This window comes from Urocampus carinirostris, chromosome 11 (genome assembly GCF_059441175.1).
Source record: "Urocampus carinirostris isolate Australia breed hairy pipefish chromosome 11, RoL_Ucar_1.0, whole genome shotgun sequence".
In the NCBI taxonomy this organism is placed as follows: Eukaryota; Metazoa; Chordata; class Actinopteri; order Syngnathiformes; family Syngnathidae; genus Urocampus; species Urocampus carinirostris.
The window spans coordinates 27983530-28010213 of record NC_142359.1 but is presented as its reverse complement, the minus strand read 5'-3'; the positions used below and the strand labels follow the sequence as shown (position 1 = coordinate 28010213).

At 41.0% G+C, this 26684-nt stretch overlaps 1 protein-coding gene across 1 annotated transcript in view; it reads right to left on the bottom strand.

Annotated features, from left to right (window-relative positions):
• Positions 1-26684, bottom strand: part of LOC148356997 (adhesion G protein-coupled receptor L3-like) — a 282571-nt gene that overhangs the window by 154992 nt on the left and 100895 nt on the right. Inside the window, exon 5 of the mRNA XM_088348691.1 lies at positions 21789-22002. Coding sequence (XP_088204817.1) covers positions 21789-22002 — 214 coding nt within the window. The remainder of the gene's footprint in view (positions 1-21788; positions 22003-26684) is intronic.

Sequence of the window (26684 nt, the reverse complement as noted above, 5' to 3'; positions counted from 1 at the left end):
TACTGTTGTTTGTCAGTTATTTTGTGTTGGCATTCAGCATCTACAATAGTGAACTACCCTACATTTTATAATCTTGGATGACAAGGGATCTTTTATGAGGATAAAACATTTACTTGCAAACAATAAAAAAACAATGTTAAAACAAATTATAAGAACAGATGAGTGAATGCAAATGCAGTTTTACACATGAACCAACTCTATACAAACTGAAATGGGAGCTATGAGAACAAATGTATTGTTTGCCTTACTAGTTTGAAATAAATAAAACAGAAGGACAAAATAAATATTTTAGCAGGGCATGGGCGATAAGATAAGAACACATCAGCTCAAACTACTATAAAATGATGGGCCTAATACAGAGTAGAGTTTAAGCTCCACTGCTCTCCAGCAGCCAGAGGGAACATTTGGTTTGCATTTATTTAAAACATCATAACTTATGAAAGGAATGACCTGGACACTTACTTCTTATTTTTGACATACTCAGAAATGTATGGCGGGCTAAATTAAATCATCCAAAGGACTGGGGGCCAGGGGGTGTATGTTTGACGAGCTTGTCTTAAAGGCAATTTCAAGTCCATGCATAGAAACAGCCCGTTTGGGCTTCTTCACCTTACAGCTTGCGTGTCAAATTATCATTTCTCTTTCAATAGTTGTCACGTTAATATTCATATCCCTGCGGTTGTTGAAAAATATGGCCAACACGCCCGTCTCAGTCTCCCCTACCCCCCAGAATGAGATTAAAATGGGCCTGGGGGGTGCTAAATCCCAGGGGGGCTTTCTTGCCTTTGCAAGATAAATCAAGCGTCAGCAGCCAGATAGGGAGCGGCGTGGTTTGTTGGCAAGAATAGAAAAATTCATCCCGGAAATCGTAAATCATTAGATGGGCAGGCCCCAGCGAATAAGCCTCGCCCGCCAAACAAATCGATTCGGGAAGTTATTGCGCCTTCCCGAGCAGGTGCTCCCCAGAGTTTGGATTTACATGCGCAGAACGGAGAAGTTCCACTATCGTTGAAATATTCAAATGAGTCGGGACTCCATGCATATTACGAGCAGTGTGCTACGCTAGTTTTTTATTTGTTGACTTTTTTTATAAGGTGGGAAATTGTTTATTATGTTGGCGTGACAGCATTGCACACGTTTATTTGTGTTCAGGCATGAAAAAGACTGGAAAGAATGAATTTTATTTTAGTTTGGCCAACATTCTTTTTTTATTTTTTTATTTTGCTGTTTTTAAAAATGTGCGCTGATTCAGAGCTGCCACATATTGAAAATCAACTTTTGCAATGAATAAAAATAATTTGTACATTTTGCAAATGTATTCCTAGTAGCAATTAAAGGGACACTGTTATTATTTGGCTACTAGATGTTGCTGTAAGGCAAACAAAACTAGTGCTAAAAGGCACAAGGATGAATAGAAACTAGGGTGATTTGATGTGACGAAACTGATTCAATATTCTTCTAATTTTTGACCCAGGCTTTCACATATGTTTTTTTTTTTTTTTTAAGTACCCATAACGGCAATACAATCATTTCAGCTTCCTGCAGGTGAGGTTCATGTATTGTAAAATAAATGCAAATGTCTTGACTTAAAAGTACAGTATGTCACAAAAAGTCCCTGCAGATATTTCATTATGTTTCATAGAACCTCACTGAATAAACATCATTATGACGCAATTAAAATAAGGCTGTCAACTAAGTCAGTGGCTTACTGGATATATATCCTCTGGTCTTTTGAGAGAAAGATTAATGTATTTGGTCACATGGTGTAAAGCTAGTGCGTTGGTAACCATGTTTGTGCCGTGACTAACGTCAAGTATTGTGTTAGGAATGTCATGGTTTGGGGCGTCGTGAGTGCAACTGGAGATTGGGATTTGCATTTCATTGCGGAGAGCATAAATGTAAGCATTCACTGTAGAATACTGGCGCAAGGAACAATCCCCTCCCTCCAGAAACTGGGTTGCAGGGCAATGTCCCAGCCTAACAATGACCCCAAATACACTTCTACAATGACCGGGGATTTTCTAAAGGGGCTAAGAGTAAATGGGATGGACTGGGGAAGCATGTATCTAGATCTAAACCCAATAGAACATCTATAGGACATCATGAAGGATAAGCAGTGCAGAAAATGGATGGATGGATGTTGCGTCTGTCATAGGGCAGCAGTCTTAAGAGGGGGTGACCGGAGTGAGAGGGATCCTTGATAATACACTAGACAGAGAGCAGCTTATGATTTTCTGAGCTGTGTTGATGAGTCTCTGTGAGGTTTTTTTTTTCTCTGTCGCCATGCATACCGGCATACCACGCCGTTTTCTGTCTCCCGCCTTGCATACCACACCGTGATACTGTTTGCAATATCAATATTTGTCAAATATTTAGGATTGTCACTATTTATTTTGAATAATTTTACTTTTTTATATCAATGAGAGAGGGAATCAAGGGATTTTAGCAAAGAAAAAAGCAGAGAACTTTACAGAACAGAATACTCATATAAAACATTCTAACTTTTTTTAAAAGGTCCCCCACCCCTAAAGCCATTTATTTTTAATAAATCCCTTAGGATACAAAATGCATATCCACCCTAAAGGGAATGGAAATAAAAGGACCGCAACATGATTGGCTGATAGTGACAATGATGCAAACAGTTCAAAATAATCAAACTAATGAATATCCCTGGCCTCCTAAGCAATCTTCTTTGCCAATGGTAAAAACAGAACAACAGCATTTATTGTAAGCAAGCAGAATAAAAACATATCTAAATAAGCATCAAATGATTCACTCATCAATGGGCATAAACTTGGGTTGTATTAACTTGTGCCTATTTCAAGTTTCATTTCAAGTCCCTCCTGAGACCCGTGTTCCAATTCTACGAGCTTATCTCCTGACGTACAAAATTAGAGAGCAGGATGGAAACATCTTATGAAATGCACTAATCTGCACCAGTGGCTGAGAAGGATTAGGCTTGTCGGGACGCAGAAATCCCAACAAACAAAATACAGAAAATCTATAGGACCAGTCGGCTTTGGAAACAGAGGATTCTAAACATGGTGGTTTCAGAAATGGGGTTTGTTTTTTTTGTCAGTACTGTGCATAGCTATCATTGTTACAGTGTATGAGCTACTTTAGTTACGAGAATATTGAGATAAAAATCTTGGCCTATATACTGCATGAGAGAAAAATCCAAGTTTTCAGACGCTACAACTAGAAGGCTGGGTGCTTACCGCCTGCATCAGCTCGTCTATATACAGACCTGATCCCGTGCTCTTTTTTTACGTTCCCCCCACTGTTTTATCAACAGTTCTTAAGAACTCCGCCATCTTGCAAACACTGGGAACTGATTAGTTGGTTTTAAGTTATTTCTAATGGGAAAAATGTGTTTGAAATACGAGAAATTTTAGAGACTAGGTCAAGACAGGAGCTACAGTCATTAATCTGTTTTCAATCATTTATGGGAGAAAATTTGTTCGAGATATGATAATTTCATAATATGAACTCAATCTGTGGACTATATAATTTATTTTCAGTTATTTCATCTCATCTCATCTCATCTCATTAGCTGTACCGCTTATCCTCAGTAGGGTCGCGGGGGGGCTGGAGCCCATCCCAGCCATCTCCGGGCAGCGGGCAGGGGACACCCTGAACTAGTTGCCGGCCAATCGCAGGGCACACGGGGACAGACAACTCACTCGCTCATTCACACCTAGGGACAATTTGGACCGGCTAATTCACCTGAAATGCATGTTTTTGGAATGTGGGAGGAAACCGGAGTGCCTGGAGGAAACCCACACAAGCACGGGGAGAACATACAAACTCCAAGCAGGAAGTCTGGAGCTGGATTTGAACCCACGCAGGAGGTTCCCATGACATGAACTGTTCCGCACATGCGCTAACCACTGCGCCGTGGTATTTCATATGAGGGAAATTTGTTTAAGATACGAAAATTTTGAAATATGAGTTTGATCTGGGAACAAATTAATGGGTTTTCATCGTTTTCTTAAATGGAATACGATTTAGATAAAAACTTGACCTGGAAACAAATTAATTTAATGTGTGGAGGGGCCACTGTGTTAGAATGATGGGTCATTTCTCATTTTATTTCAACAAAACTGTCCCCGATGTAAAACTCGCTATCAACTTTTTTTCAAGAGTTCTATTCATGACACTATCATCAACAGTCTCTCATGCTCCCTCACTCCTCCTGCACTTCTTCACGCCACACAAACACCTGCGTTAGTAAATGCCAACTTCCTCTATGGCAGGTCCTCATAATAAAGTCAAATTTCATTTAGCTAATATCATCCTATGTATCTTCTTACTGAAATATCTATGTTCAGTTACTATTTGAATGTGTTTTAAGTGATCAGTAACATGTGTATTAAAGCTATTTGCGGGTAGCTGTGATAGTTTTGGGAGGCCGGCGTAATAAATGATTTTCAGTTATTTCGCATGGGGAAATTTTTTTCAAAACACAAGAAATTCTTGATAAGAGCTCATTCTGGCAAATTAATAGATTGGTTTTCAAATATATTTTTATGGGGAAAATGTGTCTGGGATACGAGAAAGTAGAGTTACGAGCTAAATCCGAGAACTAAGTAATTGTTTTTCAGTTTTTCTAATGGAGAATTTTTTTTTTAAATACGAGAATTTTAGATAGATAGGTCGAACCAGGAACAAATTAATCTGCTTTCTTATTGAGGAAATTTGTTCGAGATACGAGAATTTCTTAATATGAGCTAAATCCGGGAAAAAACTAATTGGTCTTCGGTTATTTCAAATGGGAAAAAATAAATACTTTGAAATACAAAAAAATTATAAATAGGATCTCGATCCGGAAACTATTTGATTAGTTTTCAGTTATTTATTAGGTGGAAATGTGTTTGAGATACGAGAATTTTACATACAATTTCGATCCGGGGACAGAAGTATTGGTTTATAATTTTTTCTTATGGGAAAAATGTGTCTGCGATACGAGGAATTCTTAGTACAAGCCTATTCTGGGAACTAAACAATTGTTTTTTATTATTATTTCTAACAGGAAAAATCTGTTCGGTATACAAGAAATTCTAGATACGAGCTCAAAGCAGGAATTTATTAATCTAGTTTGTAAATGGGTCATTGTTTTCAAAATTTGGGGCATTTCTTCTTTTTAGTTCAACAGAACTGGCCCCCATTATAACTGTCTGTGTTAGTGTTGCGCTCTTCAGACTGAGTTGTGTGTGTGTGTGTTCGTGCGAAGTGCCAAGCGACAGGTAGAATGAGAGAAGATGGATGCGGCGGCGGCGTGCAGCTGGGAAACATAATGAATGAAGTAGACGGCGGGTGGCGAAGACCATCACTAAAAGCGTAATGGCTCCCTACAGAGGGACGAGGATATTGACCCGTCCGTCACTTTTTCTTCCCCGCCTGCCCCGTTTCCTTAGAATAAAAACGCGAGTGGCTGCACATTGCTGGTCGGACCTAGAAAAACAAGATGCGGGGCAGCTTTGTGTTTTTTGAGCACCGCTATGCGTTTTTTGATGGGCGGTCTCATCAAAGAGATATCGACTACTGCTCGGAAAGCTTAAACCTCACAAAACATGTCTGCCAGCAAAAATAATAATCATGGATGTTCAATAGCAATTTTTTTCAGTCCAATACCAGCATAAGTACTGAACTCAATGCTTGGTTAGCCACTGACAGAAGGACAAGGACAAAAGCTGCTGAGCTTCACAGCAGCAGACAGAAGAACCTTACATTAAAACCTCCAAAATGAGCGTATGTCATGATTATTAATGCGAGGCACCTGAGTCGGCTCTTTTGGCGCCAACTGCCTCGGACGCTGATTGGCTGTTTATCTCTTTTTAAACCCCCTGTCACAGATCGTCAGTCCATCTGCGAACCTCAGCTCATGCTAGGCAAGCCCTTTTCGACCCTGACTCTATCCTGTCCTTATTCCCGTTTGATTCCCGGCGCCGACCCCTTTTCTGAACTCGATTACGTTTCTGCTCCACCGTCCCGGCCATTGACCTGTTCTTACCCCGCTCTCGACACTGCCTTCGCTCGCCACCGAAGTGCCACTACCACGTTCCAAGCGATCTGCTACCCGTGACCGACTATGACCGGATCGTGGGTGCAAGCCTTTTCTTCCTTCTAAATAAAGCTGAAAAAAAAACAAACGCAAGTGGGTCCTGTCTCCGTTTCTGGTCTCTGACAGCGGAGTCTTTAACTAAACCCCACAAATTAGGTCATTTCAATTCGAAGCTACACAAAATGGTATCTGATATATTTATAATTTAGTAAAAAAAAAAATAATAAAGAGAATAGAAATCAATGGATTTTAAACCTGCAAGGTGAACAGGAGAGCAACCCTCAAAGCATAAATTGAACCTGTTCTAAAAGCTGTTCCTTGAGCTCTGTCTCTGTATTAAATCACCTAAGTTATAAAAAGCAGATTTACCATAACTAATGCAATCAGTGCATAATACTACACAGTAGAGATAAGATCGGGACTAAAAATCCAGCCAGATCTGACCCGAATCGCGTATCATAAACCCGAACCCGCCAAAACCCGACGTATTAACTTAATTTGATGAACCCAGCCCGAAGTAAACCCGAAGCTTTACTTTGCCGCCGAAGTAAACCCGAAGCTTTACTTTGCCGCCGAAGTAAACCCGAAGCTTTACTCTGGCCCTGTTTACTTTGGGTTTACTTGGAGCCAAGTTCCTCAAATCAACTGTGCACTTCGAAGTGCAGTGCCGGTTTAGAGGAAGCCTTGCGGGGCCCGACTTAAAGATTTAAATTTTAAGCCCGAAATCCGGCCTGGGTTTGGTCCCATGATTTTACCTCTACTACACAGTGAGGTATAATGGTCACAATAACAAACTGGCATCCAATGTAATCTCATTTGCAGGTGTCCATGTTTAGAAGGACAATTAATTTATTAGTGTCATTTGTTTATGACAACTTACAAACATGTTATTTTGTCAAAACTCGAACCTTTGAAACACACATAAAAAATATACATTTACAACAAAAAATAAAGAAAAAAAATAGGAAAATTAAAAAAGAAAGAAAAATGAAAGGAAACGAAGGAAAAAAACTAAAAGAAAATGGAGAGGAAAAATATGAAAATAACAAAGCAATAAAAAAGAAGCTTACGTCAGCTCCCTCTTGATGAGCCTCATGTTGTATACAATAAATGCAAATTTCTCTGTAGAGAAATACAGACATATCTCGACCAAATCAGTACTTTTATTTTCATACACATAAAAAAATCTGTGACCTGCCCATTATTACTGCGCATCAAGCCATTTGACAATCGGCACTGTGGAGCTGCATTTGCCGATTACAACGATTACACATTGTGCTTACATGCAGCCTCAGAGCTGCGACGCTGCTTAGCTAGCTGGCAGCCCCGTTTCTAAATCTGCCCAACAACAGTACAGGAAATACTACGGCTGTGCATATTCATAAAAGGGATGGACTGCAGCCAAACCTTGGAAGAGGGCAGGGTTAAGAAATGGCCATGTAATACGTTTGGGGTAGGATATACTGGGAATTTCCGTATCAATCCAATTCAAGTACCGTAAAATTCGGACTATAAGCCATGACTTGTTTCCCAAGATTTAAGTCCTGAGCCTTATGCAATAATGCGGCTAATTTAAGCATTGTATTCTAATGGCCGCCAGGGGCGCCCGATCAGTAGAGGTGAATGTGAGACAGGTGGAATAAACTTGCACACTGTGTGCATGAATAAAAATAGCGTGAACACACCCTAATCATAGAAAAAGGTGGTAATCGAAAGTGGAGGGCTAACTACCATATTGGGAATAATATTTTGATTCTGTTTTTGTGAAATTAAAAATAATGTCGCGAAACAAACGGATAACAAGAAACAACACGTCCAACGAAACAGAAATGTTTCAGGCAGATTCCTATTTATCCGTCTGCATTATCGTGTGTTTTGTCAAGTCAAGTCATGTTTATTTGTATAGCCCTTAATCACAAACGAAGCAATTTTTGCGGACATTCAAAGACGGCCAGAGGATGTAATATTGGATTACGCCTACTTTATAGTTGTTAGGTATTTTGTTTAAGACTGATCGTGATGAGTATATTTTGAAATGGCCATTATATATTGAATCCCATGAGTTTAAGCTCTCCAATGATATGTGGCATGACATATTTCAGTGGGAGGTGACATCGTACAGACACATATTTGTTTATAAAGGTCCGACGGTGTCACGGTCGCCATGACGACCAGTATGCCACGCCCCGAACTCAAGCTGAAGCAGATCAGCTGATTGCTGTTCTGCTTTTTAAGGCTGGATTTTGGGTTTGGCGGGTGCTGGTTCATTACTCATTATTCACAATCCCGTTCTGTTATGCCTTGTCCTGTTTTAGTCTGTTATGCCTTGTCCTGTTGAGTTCGTGCCGGAGGAACTCTGTATTGTTCTGTTTTGCCCCGGAGTATTGGGCGACTTTTATTTTATTAAATAAAACCTATGGATCGTCAACGCATTTGAGTTCTCCCTTCATGCCTCCTGCCTACGTTCTGGTCCGGTCACCTTCCACGCCACCACGCCCGTCCGTGACAGAATGAACCAGCCAACAAATAGAACTCAGCGAACGATCCCAGCGCGACTTGGGGAGAGCTGGAGAGCGCAGTTCGGCAGGCGCCTACTGAGTTGGCCTTCCCTGCCCGTTCGAACCACGGCCCCGCCCGTCGTGGCCCTTGCTGTGCCTCGAATGGGGTCCCGGGAAGAATTGACGCCTGCCTGTTCAACTCTCATGCCTGCCTGCCCGACTCCCGTGCCGATTGCCTGCTATTCCGTCTCCCCTGCGTGCCAGCCCGACTCCGACTCTGCTGCCCGTCGGGCCGACTCCGACTCCGCTGCCCGTCGGGCCGACTCCGACTCCGCTGCCTGCCAGTCCGACTCCGCTCCTCCTGTTTTGTCTGTTCTGATTTTGACTCATGTTTTGTCTGTTCTGATTTTGACTCTCTCATGTCTTGTCTGTTCTGATTTTGACTCTCTTATGTCTTGTCTGTTCTGATTTTGACTCTCTTATGTCTTGTCTGTTCTGATTTTGACTCTCTCATGTCTTGTCTGTTCTGATTTTGACTCTCTCATGTCTTGTCTGTTTTGATTTTGACCCTCTCATGTCTTGACTGTTCTGATTCCGCCTGTCCTGTCTGAATCGCCACTCTGAACCCGAACTCCCTGAGTCTGACTCTTCTGAACCCGAACCCCCAGAGTGCGACTCTTCTGCATCGGCCTGACCTGAGTGCGACTCTTCTGAACCCGAACCCCCAGAGTGCGACTCTTCTGCATCGGCCTGACCTGAGTGCGACTCTTCTGCATCGGCCTGACCTGAGTGCGACTCTTCTGCATCGGCCTGACCTGAGTGCGACTCTTCTGCATCGGCCTGACCTGAGTGCGACTCTTCTGCATCGGCCTGACCTGAGTGCGACTCTTCTGCATCGGCCTGACCTGAGTGCGACTCTTCTGCATCGGCCTGTCCTGTTTATCTGTCCTGATTTTGCCTGTCCTGTTTATCTGTCCTGTTCTTGCCTGTCCTGTTTATCTGTCCTGTTCTCGTCGGTTCTGCCTGTCTGTCATCCCCTGTCCAGTTGGCCACCAGACCCCCCCTGCCGAGCGCCGATTCCAATCCGCCCGACGCAGATGGCGCCTGCCTCTCCCCGTTCCTGCGTGTTCGGAGGAGGGAGCAGGGTTGCCCCAATCGCGATCGTCAACATTCCGGGGCGCGAGGTAGTAATTTTTTCTTTTTTGGGACCTCGGGAGCTGTCCCTTAAGAGGGGGGCTCTGTCACGGTCGCCATGACGACCAGTATGCCACGCCCCGAACTCAAGCTGAAGCAGATCAGCTGATTGCTGTTCTGCTTTTTAAGGCTGGATTTTGGGTTTGGCGGGTGCTGGTTCATTACTCATTATTCACAATCCCGTTCTGTTATGCCTTGTCCTGTTTTAGTCTGTTATGCCTTGTCCTGTTGAGTTCGTGCCGGAGGAACTCTGTATTGTTCTGTTTTGCCCCGGAGTATTGGGCGACTTTTATTTTATTAAATAAAACCTATGGATCGTCAACGCATTTGAGTTCTCCCTTCATGCCTCCTGCCTACGTTCTGGTCCGGTCACCTTCCACGCCACCACGCCCGTCCGTGACAGACGGCTCACCGGCAGGCCTTCCGAGCGTTAAAGGGTTAAGGTGCCGTTTATAGTTAAAACTTTCTGTGTACCATATTTCTTTGTAAATATCTCATGTGTCAATGGGGGCACATGTGGCTCATAGTCAGGTGCATCTTATGTATGTACAAAATGTACTCGGTACGGCTAATAACCCGTTGCGCTCTATAGTCTGAATTTTACGGTAAATACATGGAAGTACTAATCGATACCATTCCGACTGTTACTCAGTGAATAATTAAACCCTTCCCCGTTCAAGTAAATTTGGTTTCGTTTGGGCATTCCCTTGTTTTATATCCACGGTTTGTTTGTCCCTTTGTACCTCATTTTGTTAATAAATGCAATCCTTATTTTTGTGTAACCCTGCCTCAGTTCCTGCTGCCCACACGTGGGTACATCCCCCAAAACTTAAGACTGCAAACTTGAACAGTAAAATAAATTCATAAAAATATTTCTATTACACTTGTTTCAAAAGAAAATCCAAGCGACACAAACAAAATAAGCAGCAATTCAATGGCAGATACTGTATAACTATGTCAGCAGGACAACAAATGTACCTTCCATTGCAATATATTTTAAAAATAAAGTCAGTAATCTAAATAGTCAAATCGCTCTCATTGGCCCATTTGCCATAGTGACAACGACTGTACATTTTTTTTATTCAGGAACAGTAATATGTTTAAAGGTTTAGTTGCAGATTATTGCTCGTTATTTTGCATGTGTTCATGTACATTTGTGATGTTGCCACAGTAACAGACCACTTTACCACTCAAGTTTCACCTAGCATTGTCTTTCTCTGTAGTTGAAATAATAATACACAAGGTGCTATGCTTTTCTTTTTCCTTCTGATTTTTAGCATCAGATAGGGAGGGGACGATAGATGTGTACCTCTTTTCTGCCTGGCAGGACAAGTAGGGAGAGGTGCTGAAAGTGTGCCTGACAGGTACAAACACTGGCATTCAAAGTCTTAAAGGGTGGTCAATGACGCAGGGGGGAAAGTAATTATTGCGTTATTTACTTAGTGAAGCAGCGGTTTGAGGAAAATGGTGGAGGAGCAAAGTATCAACCCGAGGTCAAAAGTATTGATCTGATTCTTGTATCCGCTTAGTATCGATAATAGCAATGTTTGGATACATCTGCCTACCCCTTAGGACCATGTACTCAGTAGCTAACGGCGTATGTCGTTTTGTTAAAAAAAATGTCAGGCACCACATTAAAGGTTTATGTTTTATCTCCAAGGTTCAAAAGGCCACCGAAAAGCCAAAGAAAAATTTAAACTTTATGACCAGAGCTGTGGCAGTGATAAAGAGGATTGTGCATGTAGGTCAAAATGAAGGCTTCCGGATTAAAGTGCACAATCATCCCATCAGATTCACATGATGTCGCTTAATCCCTCAAGAAGAATGTATGACAAACTGTGATTGTTTTCAACCATCAGATGTCACTGTATTGTACTGTGAAACCGAAAACAAGAACTACAAAGCACAAGGAAGATTACAAAATAAAGAGACTCAAAATACTACAGACATACTACAAAACCCCACCTGTTCAGATTAGCCTATCAACCCATCTAATCGGAGACTGCTTCACTCCTCATTCCTTAACCTATCTAGTCGTGTCACTCCACACATACTACGCAAACATCCACCCATCCATCCATCCATCCATTATCTGCACTGCTTATCCTCAGTAGGGTCGCGGGGGTGCTGGAGCCCATCCCAGCTATCTTCGGGCAGTGGGAAGGGTATACCCTGAACTGGTTGCCAGCCAGTCGCAGGGCACACAGGGACAGACAATTTGCTCGCTCATTCACACCTAGCGACAATTTGGACAGGCCAATTAACTTTACATGCATGTTTTTGGAATGTGGGAGGAAACCGGAGTGCCCGGAGGAAACCCACGCAAGCATGGGGAGAACATGCAAGTTACACAGGGGGTTTGATCCATAACCTCAGAACCGTGCCGCACACGCGCTAACCACTGCGCCGCCGTGCTGCCCACTACGCAAACATCTTATTTTAAAAACATTTAACCTATTACACTCATTTAAACTCAAACCCCACACCTCTGAGCCATGCATCACTGTTGGTACCACCAAACCTTAATACAAACCTCACTTTGCATCCAATTGCAAATGTCTACATTTGAACAATGTGTTTATCAGACTCATTGCACCCAATATATCATCAACACTTGCCACAATGCCACTTGATCTATCTTGTTAAATGCTTTCTCTAAATCCACAAATGCCCAATACACCCCATTATTTTGCCATAAACTGTTCACGCATGTGCCTTGCTGCAAAAATCTGATCAGTACATCCCCTTCCTCTTCTGAAACCCAAAGTACTCTTTCTGTCTTATCCCTTATTCTTCCAATCAAAACTCTGCCATCAACAGACTTATACCTTTTGGATTAATACACACCAGCCTGTCACTTTTCCCTTTTGTACAAGGGAAACACACACGCACTACGCCAGTCATCTAGTACCACTCCAGGTGCAAAACATATATGCAACAATCTTACATGCCACATTATCACAGATTCACCACCTCTCCTGATATGCTCTACCATGCATCCATCCAACCCAGCAGCCTTCCCATATTTCATCGACCCAACTACTGCTTCCACATCCTCCCTTACAATCTCCCTTATAGATTACCAAACAAAGGCACCTGTCTACCACCTTCCAGGCACAATACATGCCTACCTTACATCACTCACATTTAACAGCTAACTAAAATACTCAGCCCATCTTTTACGCACCTTCTGCCATTCTGATCTTTCATACTTTTCTCCCAGCCTGTCTCCCACTCCATCATCCTCTTCATTTATTTCCAAAACATTCATTTATTCTTCTCAAAACACTCAGACAACTTCCTGCCCCATCTATCATCTGCTGCCATTTTCTAATATCTTACCACTTGGTTTACACAATTTATTTCATTTTATACAGCCCATAAACTTCCATATCATCATTCTGAGACCATTGTTGAAATGTCTTTCTCTTTTCCACAACTGCTGCATTCTCATTCCACCACTCACTATCCTTTCTTCCACCTCCACCCACCTTGCGTATTCCACATACCTTAACTGCATGTCTTCAGAAATTCCCACTCTCCCTTCAGTCACCCTGCAGTTCTTTAACTTACCATCTCAAAACACTCTCTCATTCTTCCCTCGTACTCACCATGCTTATCTCGATTCTTCAAGTCAGTGATCATCACTATTTCTCTCGCATGCCCTTTTTTTCATAACCCTGCCACTTAGCACACACTCTCAATTTTGCCGCCACTGGATAGTAGTCAACATTCCACTCTCAGTACATTCACATCCAACAATTTCCTACACACATTCCTACTGATCAACACAAAATCCATCAATGTTTTCTTAACTCTTCGTCCATTCGCCACTCTAATCTATCTGTACTTATTGAAATTATTCTTGCTAAAACATGCTATTTCCGACCATTCATTCCCACGAGACACATTTCAGTCAGTCTTTCGCTACTTTCATTCACTTCTGGGACACGAAATCTTCTAAACACACCGTCAATCCCCTCATCACCAACTCTGGTACTCAAATCTCCCAACACCATCACATAAAACTTCAGTCCAAACTGTGCAACACCCATTGACAAATCACTCCAGAAATCATTCCTCTCTTCCTTACATCTCGCATAACTCAGCACCTGGACCATACACAATCAGAAGCACCCACATCTCGCTTCCCCACTTCCTTAACACACATCAATCGCGAGGAAACCTGGAATGGATTCCAGTACTCTCTCTTTCACTCTCTTACTCACCAAAAAAGCCACAACTTCTCCCTGTACTTACACCTGACACACTGCCAAAACACACGTCACCAATCCCTCTCAACTTTGTTTCTCTCAATGCAAAGACATCCAACCTTCTTTTTAGAAACAAACCTTCAATCTCACCTCTTTCACTTTTGATCATACTACAACTATCCACTTTCAGCACCCTAGGTCTTAGGGTGTTTAAGGGTATCCCTCTTACACCCTCTGTGTGATCTTAACTTCTTCTAGGAGATTGACACAACCATCTCCCAAATATACTACTGATATACGAAAAAAAAATGACTAGTATGGAAATATTATAATAAATAAACAATACTAAAAAAAATACTACTACAGAAATAATACAGAAATACAACATAAATACTACAAAAATACTAGTATGGAAAAAATATAATGAAAACAAAATACTACAAAAACACTCCTGCAGAAATACTACAAAAATACTACAAAAATACTACTTAGGAATACTACAACAATGCAGCTACAGTAATACCAAAGTATGTATCTCAACAAGGCCCTATACAATAAAGGTGTGCTCACCCCTGGAACTGGTTTGAGCTGTTTCATGGACCCATAAAGTGAAGACACTCCAGTGACCATATCTCATTACTGGCTTGAAATGAGAACCCCCCACACACACACTCCTCAAACCGGGCCCCCTCCACCTTCATTGGTTCAATTGATTAGCAGCCAGCCAATCAATGTTAATTAGAGTGTGGAGAATCTTTTGATTGTGCGGTATGAATCATGGCGTCGGACCCCCACCTTGACCTTCGCGAGCGGCCATCACGTCACTCAGCGGGGAAATAAAGTGTTTCGCATGTTGCCAGATAATCATGGGCTGAAAACGAGTATGGATCCAAAGGAGGAGAATGGATACAAACAAAAACGATCCCACTGCTGCTCCATTCGAGGAGGAAGGCTATTGTCAACTTGCAGAAGAAACAGGGCAATCTCTGTTGTACAAATCAGAATGTGTGAACCAAAACAAAAACATTTAATGTTTATTCTGAGATTTTGTTTTTATTTGACTTCCTTACAATGAAACATGTGGTTCTATTTTGACTATTTAACACCTGCAAATAATCCCATTTGGTGGCATAGGTGGGGTAGGGCAACCCGCGCCGAGACTAAGAGGTAGCTGATTTGAGCCTCGGCTGATTCATACCTAACACTTACAACATTGGTACCTGTTGCCCCCCTGCTTGGCGCTCGGAGATAGGGGTTAGAATTGGGGGGGTTTGGCCACCTAATGACTCCCAAAGACAGATGTTGCGACAGATCGGTTGAGTTGAGCGAGGGGGCTGGGAATCTCATCTTTATCAATCTCCCAGAAAGAGTCAAGAATTAGAGTGTGTTCTTGACTCTAGCCGCCTCCCACTAGGGGGATATGGCTCCGTTATAAAAATACAACACCCGCAAAGAGGATTGCTTATGAAGTCAGAGTTGGGTGTTCTTTGACCATTATTGTGCACTGTTGTTCCCAATTTTATCTATTGAGCATTTGCATATAAGATGGCTATTATGCTAGTGTTGGGTAATTTTTGACGATAATTGAGCGTAAAGGCACTGTTAGTTTAGTTGTTGAACACGTGCAATAAAGAATGCTTATCAATGCTTCTCTTTTAAGTTAATACAGGTTGTAAATGGTATTATTAAATTTTTGAATGGAGAATTATTTTTGAATGTGGTTCGATTTTTACTATAGAACACCTAAAAAGAAAAACGCTTATGAAGCCAGTCATTTTTAGTTAGTGAACGCTTGCAATTAAGAATGTTTTTTTTAATTAGTTATATTTAAAGTTCTTTAATTGTAAATGGATGATTTCAAAACCCTTGTGAAATTATGTTGGCACAGCTGGAAACAGTTACGCTGGATAGAGAATCTATAAGATTGACCTTTCCTTTGAACTAGTTGAGTATCTGGAGCATCACGTTTGTGCGTGTGATAAGGTCTTGAGAATGGCCCAAAAAGAAATATTTCATGTGAAACTTGACAGTCTATTCTTGTTTCATGAAATGAAGGCTACTCCAAAAAAAGTGACTATATCCTACAACAGTGTGTACAACACCCTTCAGAGAAGAGCAAAAGCTGGCTCCAGTAGAAGGAGAAGTAGGAGGCCAAGCCAAGACAGGGACATTCGAGTCTAACTTGAGTATTAGATTCCTTACAGGTCCTCAACTAGCAGTTTGGTTAAGTAGTACCCGCAAAACACCAGTGACAATATATACAGTGAAGAGGCGACTGAGATGCTGGCCTTCGTGACAAAGTGGCAACGAAAAAGCCACATCTGAGACTGGCCAACAAAAGGAAAAGATGAATAGAACATAGACATTGGACGATAAATTAAAGTATCTGGGTAACCCCAAAAAAGGCATCATGGCAAGTGCCAAAAGCCAGTGTCACAGTGGACAGAACTGCACGTCTGTGTAACTAACAAACAAGACTTATGCCAACATAGCAGCAATTATGATGCCAATCATTAGAACGGCATTGCTTGGAATTGGAAAATCAAACCTCTTCTTTTATTCGTAGACTCTACCAGCTATGGTGTGAAAAACCCGATCAAGATGAGCATTTGAGAGTGTATATATATATATATATATATATATATATATATATATATATATATATATATATATATATATATATATATATATATATATATATATATATATATATATATATATATATATTCCGCACCCACTGCCATCTACAATACCTTGCGGACTGCATGTCAGCACTCTGAAAGGACACAAAGTGCTTGGAGGCACCAATCTTCAACAAGTCCAATGCAAACAGAGAATGGGAGGGGACTACCAGCAGCACCCCTTTGTGCCGCGGCCAGCACTTTTTTTTTTTCCTCGACGGAGTCACGGAACAACCACGGTCCAGTGGCCACCAAGGCCATCTACGGAATTAAGACTCATGAATAAGAATGCGGCACAGGGTGACGGAGAGCTTTCCAGCCGTTCGGTATCGACACGCACACCTGCTCAGAAAATAGCCCGGCATAATTAGCTCTCACAGGAGAGCGGCAGAGGCCACTCTTCAAAACCCTCGAGAGCGTGCGCCGCAGACGTAACGAGAAAACGCCGGCGGCTGAAGTCGGTAGGACGGCTGAAGAAGAGAAAGCGTTATTTGGAGCACGGCGTGAGTCGAGGTTGATTGCACAAGAACGGTTTTTCACTGTTGGAACTTCAAACTGGGTCTTCAGTCGTGAACTGTAAGTGCTCTGCAACGAAATCCGACTGAATCCCTCCAGATAACACAACCACCTGCCGACTTTTTATATGGAAATGACAGATGAACATCCCATGAATAATCAGTAGCACGGCCTACTTTAAATGGATGGACTGGGTGGATAATTTAGCACCTCCTAGTGGTAAAATTAAACTTTGATCATTAGACAATTTTACTTATTTGTATAATAAGTAAAAATACATGGACTATCTTTATTAACATGGATTTTTCAAAATACTTATAGGATGACAAATTTGTACTACTCTATTTATTTGTGTACAGTATATCGCGCACTCATGTATACAAACGTGCACCCATAATATTCTTATTAGAAACCGGTGTAAAACTGTTTCACGTTTTCACAGCTCAAGCATTGCAATTGGAGGCACCCGGGCCGTGGAAGTGATGACGCTGGATTCCAATTACTGTTAAAGGCAGTTGTTTTTATCTTATTGTCACACTAGTTTTGGTCACAGTACTAGGGACAAATGTCAGTTTTGTTGTGCATTTCACATGGAATAACTATAACATATATTATATCCTTGTACCTGCAAGGACAGGGTTTGTTATCATTTCCTGGGACAGGGATCATAGACGTTCAAGCGACCTTCTCTCAGCCGCTGGGACAGAATTTTTAAGCGGCCGAGATACTTTCTCCTTGCCACAGGGACAGGGATTGTAAGTGACCTAGGGACCTCCGCCTCACCGCCAGGACAGGGAAAGTAGCAGCCAAGGGAACTTCTTGCCACCAGGACAGGGAACAGAAGCAGCCAAAGGACTTCCTCCTTAACGCCAGGCTAAAAATCAGAAGTCGCCGAGGAATGTTCTCTTAGTCCCTAGAACAGGGTGAAAAAGTGCCCAAGGGAACTTCTCGCCTCTAAGACAGGGATGTGAAGTGGCCAAGAAAGGTTCTGCTAGTCGCCAGGACAGAAACATAAGCGGCCAAGGAAACTTCTTACTCCCAGGATAAGGACTAAAATTAACTGAGGGATTTTGACCAGTAAACTTGACGAGTAATCAATATTTGGTAATGAAGCAAACTATCTACCATTCATCAAGTAATTACAGACTCATAGAACGCTTGGCACTACAGTGAGTGGACTAAGGCACATTTTTCTTTAAATGTCCTAAAATTGATGCTACCATGTCTGAAAAAGATGTCAGGCATTTTGTTCGGAAAGGTTTTTCATCACAGATGTTTTGCCAGCAAACGTATTAAAGTGTTGAGAAAGGAGCATGAACCCGATTGCTTGGGGGCAGAAGTGTCACGCACTTGCTGTCAACTTCTTCCTGCCAATTAAACACCCGCAGATGAAGAAGAAAAAAAGCGAAAGCGACGGCGCAGTACAGGGGGATGAACGAAAAGCCGATTGAGTGCAAGGAAAGCAAATATCAGATGGGGGAAAAGGCAAAAAGAGGCAAGTTGGTGGGGAGCGAGATGACGGACCACCTGCTCCTGACTGAATTAGCTCTTTCTTTGACGCTTAAAACATAGCTAGCTTTGTTAGCTTAGCTGGCTAAGCTTGATATAAAGAGGCCATATGTTAACTTTTGCAAAACTCACTAAAGCAGAATTTAATTCCACTTGTAGGGTGTGAAACTGAGGAACTTTATACTAACCAGCGAGTATTGTTAGCTTAGCAGGCAAAGCTGGATGTAAGGAAGCCAAAATTTAGAATTGAGAAAAACACAACATCATACCAACCAGCTAAGTTCTATAAAAGGACGCAAAATGTTAACATTTCAGAAAACCAACAAAAAATGAATTGTATTTTACGTTCAACAGTGTAAAACGACTTAAATTCATTTTAGCCGGCTAAAGTTGTTTGCCTGGCTGGGTAAGAAAGGGTGCACATTTTTGGTGTTTAAGACAACGGAAAAATCTAAATTGTATTTCACCTGTATAATGCAAAACAAAGAGAGGATGTAAGTTCAATCTGACCATCTCGCAGTGTTAGCTTAGCAGGCTAAGGTCCTTTTAAAAAGGCAAAAGGGATGTTATTATGAAAACCCACTAAAACATAAATGCATTTCACATGTATAACATCAAACGGATAAATGGCAACTTCAGACCAACTAGCCAACCTTGATAGCTTAACCCCTTGACAGTACTGTAAAATCAGCCTAAACTCCTACCCAAAGTAATTAGAATCCTGTTTTTGAAACGTCTGGAGAATGACAGTTTTGGCCTCTGTTAAACAGTCTGGAGTTTTGTTTTAAACTAAGTAATTTGAATTGGAACACACAGAAATAGAAGAATTTCAATTTTGCCTGGATTTTTTTTTTTCTATTATTATTATTTTTTGCAATTAAACGTCTGCAGATGGGTGTAACATGGGTATTTTAGCTGGAAAACAAGTGAGACAATAGCCTGAAGACTTACTTAGTACCTTGTATAATTTTAACATTTGACACCAGTTTTGGCCAGTTTTCAGACATTGTGATAAGTTGTAAATATTTGACTAATCTTTCTAGAGGTCAATCATGGATGTGCACACTTGCGCGTAATACTCAAGCATAAAAATGGATCCTGGGTTTCATTTTTTCACATTTTTTTTCAGCACCGATTTCAATCCAGCTCGTAAAACTGCATGAAAACATGTTGTAAATTTCATTGGTTATCCAATGTGTCATTCTACATTTGGATCTTTCACTATTGGCTTAAGAGTGTTTAAGTTGATTTGGTCATGAGGTTTTTTTTTTTCAACATAGGCCCTCATAGGTTGTAACAGGCTAAGGACTGTGAAAAAAAGCTTGCAATTGGCCAAGAGTAGTGTCATTTAAAATGCCAGAGGATTACGGCTATGTCATGATTACTCATAACACTCACCTGTGCCCGCTCGTTTGGCGCCAGCTGCTGCTGGTTACCTGATTGGTTCCCCGTCCTACTTAAACTCAGTCCTTTCACTCGCCCGGTCAGCGAACCTCTGTTTCCAAAAGGCAAGCCTTTTATACTCTGACTCCGGTCCGTCCCGTTTTGTCACCCGTTTTTCACTCGTCCGTTCCTGATTTCCCTGTTTGTCTCCTGATACGACCATTTTTTTGACCCCGACCACGTTCTGATATCCCGTCCCAGCTAACGACCCGTTTTTTGACCCCGACCAAGTTCTGATCTCCCGTCCCGGCTAACGACCTGTTTTTTCCGTCTAAGTACGCTATAATCTCCCGCTCCGGAAGATACACTTCTGCTTTCGGAACACGCACGGATCCCGTGAGCGGCTTGCTTCCCACGTCCAGCAAGCACCGGATCGCTGGCGCTGCCTTTCCTCTATTTTTCAATAAACTTGTGAGTAACGTTACGAATTTGGATCCTACTTCTGTTCCAATCGTGAAAGGCCATACCGGAAGTCATCTGCCAGGTCTGTTTAGTTTTAACGGGAAGTTTTGGAGCCAAACCAATGATTTACAACAATGATCTATAAAGGAATCAGGAACGCTTTTAGGCGGCATTATCTAAGTTTAGGAGTAAATCATTTCAACATTTGGATTCACTGGACCCTAGTGAATATAACAAGACCATGTTGCAACAAATAGTTTAACGACTTTTGGGTGACTTATACCGGCTTTAAAGTGTTTGAGTATCTTGTTTCAGACTTTTGTTTCAGACCAGCATTCTAAAATTAAAACAATTAATTTTTTTCCAAAAAGTGGGGTAAATATTGTTTTTGTAGTTGACTTTCCTCAAATTACAGTCATTGGGTGTCATTGTTCAGACTTACAATGATTGTGGGTGGGAAATTCCTCTAGAAGCCTGGCTCACCGGTACAGAAGTGTCATAATCTGCAAAACTTTGCTACCTTGGAGCGGACTTATCATCGTATAATAACATTTTCATAAAACTGGTTAAAAGAAATGTATTTTATGCTTTTGTATATCTGGGTCTTACAGGGCTAAGCTTTCCAATGATATGTGGCATATTACAGTGACTGGTGACATTCTACAGACACGTCTTTGCCTCTAAACAGTCCGACAGTCCAGGGGTTAACTAGTTGTGCTCGATATATTAGGAAAAACCCGCCTCAAACAGAATTGCATTTCTGGTGTATGACATGAAACGGACAAAAAAACAACTTCATACAGACGAGCTAATCTCAATCTCTTAACTGGATTAGCTTGATATAATCCAGACAAATATTAGCATTTAAGGAAACCCGCTAAAACCAGAATTGCATTCCACGTGTATGGTGCGCAATGGACAGACGGCATAACATTATACCCACCAGCTAGCTTTGTTGGTTTAGCTGGCTATGCCCGATATAAGTAAGCAAATTGTTAACCTTTAAGAAAACCCAATGAAAGGAGAGTTACATTCAACTTGTAAGATGAGAAACAGGGTGCAACTTCATACTAACCAACAGGGCTTCTTACCTTTGCTTGCTAAACTCCATATGAGTGGGCCAAATCTTAGCATTTGGGACAACCCTCTAAAAATTGATTTGCATCCCTCGTGTGTGAGGCAAAATACAAATGCAAATGCAATTGATGACACACATACATTTGAGCTCTTACAAGCATGTTGTTTTGTTGTTACTGTCAGCCTTTACCTTTGCGACATGATCTTGTATGCATCGGGCAAGTAGCATCTGGTGTTTTCCATCTGCGCCGGGTCAGCGTCGCAGATTTTGTCGTCAGTGCGCCCGTAGTTGGCACTCTCAATCATGATGACGTCAGTGCCCGGGCAGCGCAATTCAATTGGGTAACCTTCGCACGACAGCTCCCGCCGCACCACTGCCATGGGGATGGGCGCCCGGCTGAAGGCTAAGAGAGAAAGAAAACAAAAGATAAGTACTGTGATCGCAACTTAATGGCTCTAGCGCATTGCAGGTTGAAAAAGATTCCATATTTCAGAAGCCAAGATTGCAGATTGATATGAGAAGAAGACAAAAGTGTTTTTTTATGACGGGCCTGGTGGCTCTTGTTTGTCAATCCACTAAAAAGTGAACTGCACTCGTGCAGTCGCAATCCATTAACCTCGATCACATATTGCTGCATGCTGGGACCAAGAAATCGCATTTTTGACAGATCTGGCGGCTCTTTTTTGCCATTCTGTCTTTAAAAAGGTGAATTGAACTCGTGTTGCGAAGATTTATGAACTTCGATTACAGTACATATTGTTGTGAGTGTATTTTTGTCCTGTTTTCCCATTACTGTATTTCCACCTAAAATGAACTACACCTGGATGGCTGCAATATATTATTACAATCGAGTAGAAGGCGCTTTTGGCAGGAGGCATGAGGTTCTGACCTGCTTAAAATAATATATATATTTGTGGCCATTCGCTGTATTGCACTGTTTTTACCACGATCCATTATCCCCAAAACATTATTTCTAGTAAACAGGGAGAATCCAAAGGAATGCTTTTTCCTAGGTGTGCTGTTGAATGAAATGAATAGTTGTGGCCATGATCCATTATGCCCAGTTGACTGTTGGTATGAGCAGGTGCCAGTAGAGTTAATTTTTGGGAGGGGGGTTCAGGAGGATTCTTTGAAGCTGGCCATTGAAGCGCACCTCAAATTAACTGCACTGTTTTGTCTGGGATCCATTATCCTCCAAAGCATATTGCTTCGAACAAAGGCCAACAAAGCAAACTTGTGTCCTTTTTGTATTTGTTATTTCCGCCATAAATCAAACTGCACTGTTTTGGCTGCAACCCGTTATCCCCAGTTGATTATTGCTGAGAGCTAAGCCTAGGAGAGGATATTTGTGTCATGCGTGAATGTTTTTTTTTTTTAGTTCACTCCGTCTAAAATGAACAGCACCTGTGCTGCTATGATTCATTATCCTGGGTCAATTATTGCTGCAAACGAGTTTTAACACTTTACCCATTGAAATAACGAAATACAATTCACGTTACGGTCCTTCAGAGCTATGTAACAAATTCCTTTCTTCAGCTTAATAGTTTACCCTACTTTTGTGTCCACAAAAATATAATGCAGTACACGTTGAAATTGGAACGCTTCATAATCCCAACATGATCATTAAAAAACCATCAGAGCATGAGGCGGCCGTCATCAGCACCACCAGCCAGCCGGCACTCCCCCGGCGGAGGGGCTCGTCGTCTCCGATTACCCGGTTAGTCTGAAACTGTCGTGTAATTACATCTGTGATTGATGGTCTGGAAGTGGGGATAACGGCGCTTGTCAAAAGTGCAGCACCCCCCCTCGAAAAACATCCTCCAAAGTGCTTACCATTGTGTGAAAAATAACCCAATTTGGGTCAAGTGGGAAATGTCACACCTACCGGGTTCCTTTGACCCAAAAACAAAAGTGGTTTATTTTATTTTGAATATGACCAAAATGTGTCCTTTGAATAACTATGCGTTCATTTAAAAAAAAACAATGGCATTTACAATAAGTAAATACAGTTTTTCGAGCAGTGTTCTGAGGCATACTTGTGTTCCATGAAACCTTGTCCAGTCTGCCACGGGAAATAGCCCAAGTTATCTTTGCAAAATGCTTGCCATTGTTCATTCATTCATTCATTCATTCATTCATTCATGTATTTATTTATTTATTTATGTATTTATGTATTTATGTATTTATTTATTTATTTATTTATTTTTGTTATTAGCCCGGGAACTGTGACATTTATCCACATCAGTAGGTGGCAGCAAAATGCTACCCCTTTATTTTTACAAATCTGCTCATGAGGTGGAACAGCAGATTTAATAACTTACACATGATTTTGCTGACTTTAATTATTTCTGTATTCTATATAAAAACATGAAATAAATAGGATGTAATAAATTATGTATTGTTTTCAAGTAACAGATACTTTTTTTCCCATTTTAAATCATGGGTCTCCATTGTGCTGCCCACCGGCACCAGGGTGCTCCATAAGGAGAGCTGAGGAGCCCCCGGACCAGTTTCTAAAATAGCTCACTAGTTCTAGGTCATTGTGATTTTCTAGTAAAATTATTTTTTTAGTGGTTGACTGAGAGAATAAACCCTACTTTCAAATAATTAACCTGTTAATAATATAGTAACAATAACAATAACATGGTAAGTTGTTATTCTAGAAATGCTTATCAAACTGGGTGCCCATCATGCTAACTGGTAACAAAAAGTAACTCTCAGCTCGAAAAATATTGGAGATCCATGTTGTCAAAATTGTTTTGGTCATATTTATTGACAAAAACTAAGTGAAATGTACCCCAAGCCTTGAAAAACTCGATAAAAATGTAATAAAATACCAAATTAAAGCAATAATATTCAGCAAACTCAATAACCTGTATTACCTGCCTTAGTCTCAGCAAGAGAGGTACTCTCTCTTCATTTGCAAAAGCTTAGCACCATAACATGTTATATATGAATTGTATTCATAATATTCACCATACAATGTAAAAATTCTGGAATTTTGAAAATGAAAATCCCCAAATTGTGAAGTCTGATCAGAAAGAACAGACTAGATATAACAATTTTTATTTTTGTATTTCCTCCCCTGACTGCACATCAACTGCTCCTTTCAAATTCCTCTCATCTGGATCAAGAGCCGATTGTCTCCGAACAAAGTGAAAATAACAATGACATTTAAAAGAGCATCATTAGTGACTTAATAGGAGCCTTACGCGTCAATGAGTCTCACATGAAAACGTGTCAAGAGAATGTAAAGGTCAACCACCAGATAACAAAAGTGACAACTTAAATATCTTCAATGTCTAAAGAGAATGCAGGGTAAATTCAAGCACTTTTTAAGGACCTTTAAAGCCAATTTTTCAATGTATCCGGTACCATTAAAATAAGAAATCCGGTGTGAATAATGTATTTTGCAGATCAATCTAATATTGTATATCCACGATTTACAAACGTGTTTTTAAGGTACTCAAATATGTTCGCAATAATCATATTACTTTTTCGGGTACACAAATATATTCACGATTTACATATGGGATTTTATCAAGACCTGATTTTTAGATCTTGAGTAATTTGCGAATATATTTGTGGATCTGAACAATACGTGTACAAATATTTTTGAGACAAATTTCTCCAAATATAGGTGTTGGGAAAAATGACAATAATTTATAGCTTAAATTTTGCAGGAAGTTTTTCCCATTTCAATTGACCGCTCCCTTAAGCTTTTACATAAACTATAAAATGTCTATGATCTATACGTAATCATTGCACGAATACAACTTTCATCTTTCATATTCCATAATGCCCTGTTTAGGTGTAACTTGTTGCAAACGGTTACCAAAAAAAAAAAAAAAAAACATGTATAAGCTACCGTTAGTCATCTCCTTAAATTTCCTTTTAAATGAGTCTCCCATTGTGAATAGTCGCATCTCTTTTTTCCTACTTTACAGCATGCTTGTGTATGGATTTTTTCCAAGTTTTAGCTATTGTTTGCATTTTCTATTTTCTAGCCAACATCCGCAAAAACGTCAGCTTCTAGATATCTTGATCTGATATACCTGCCCTTTTAGGTGTGGCGCTAATGGGTGATGATGCTTTACACGACAACCCCATACAAGCTAATGCCAGATGACGTTAATCAAGAGGAAAGAAGAAATACATTGGCAAAGCAAAGCCATTAGAGAGCAGCGTCTGTGTCATTTTTAAGCAGACTTGTTTTTTCCATTTCAGACTGCCGAGAATCATGGTAACAATTTTAAGCATTTACAAGCACTTCACCCAAAATTGAAGCGCTTTAAAAACCTTGTGAACATAACATTAAAAGTCAAGCATTTTTAAGGGTCCCACGCACCCGAACGAACCCTGAGAAGTAGAACAGCTAAGCTAACCGTGTGTGTTTGTGTGTCGACGACTTCATCAATTTAATGGAAGAAAGATGGAAGACAAAGGCAGAGAAAAGACGGGGGAAGTTGATTCAACACGTCAACCATCCAGACGGGTACCGCCCCCACGTCGAGTGATTGATCGGATTCGATTAGACCAATGGGAGCCCGTCACGCCCACTTCCTGGTTTGTGGCGTTATTAAAGCGAGTAGCTCATTTGCAAGAGTACTTTGAAAGAAGGGGGTCTTTGAACGCTTTTTCAATAATGCATGAAGGATTATTTATCTCAGAGTGGGAAACAGTTCGGGCAAATTGTTCTCACGAGCAAACGATGTTTACATCTGGCCTCGGGCATCACCACTCTCTGAGGGGTTTTTCGCAGAGCACAAAATTAGCCAGTAAGTGTTGTAAAGGAAGGACGAAATAATGGTGAAAGGGAATAAGCTGCTCAGTGATTATTACATAATACTTTTTTTTTATTTTTACCAGACACAATTTGTCATATTAGAACTGTTCAACTAAAAGTACAGTGAAACCTCGGTACTCAAACGACTCTGTATTTGACTAAAATGTTTTGGTCATAATCTATTACCCCCAGTCAAGTATTGCTGAGAGGGCAAAATGTTTTTTTGGTACGGGGAGCTCAAGTGTGCCATTGTGGCCTGTATAAACTGAACTGCACTGTTTTGACTAACATCCACTATC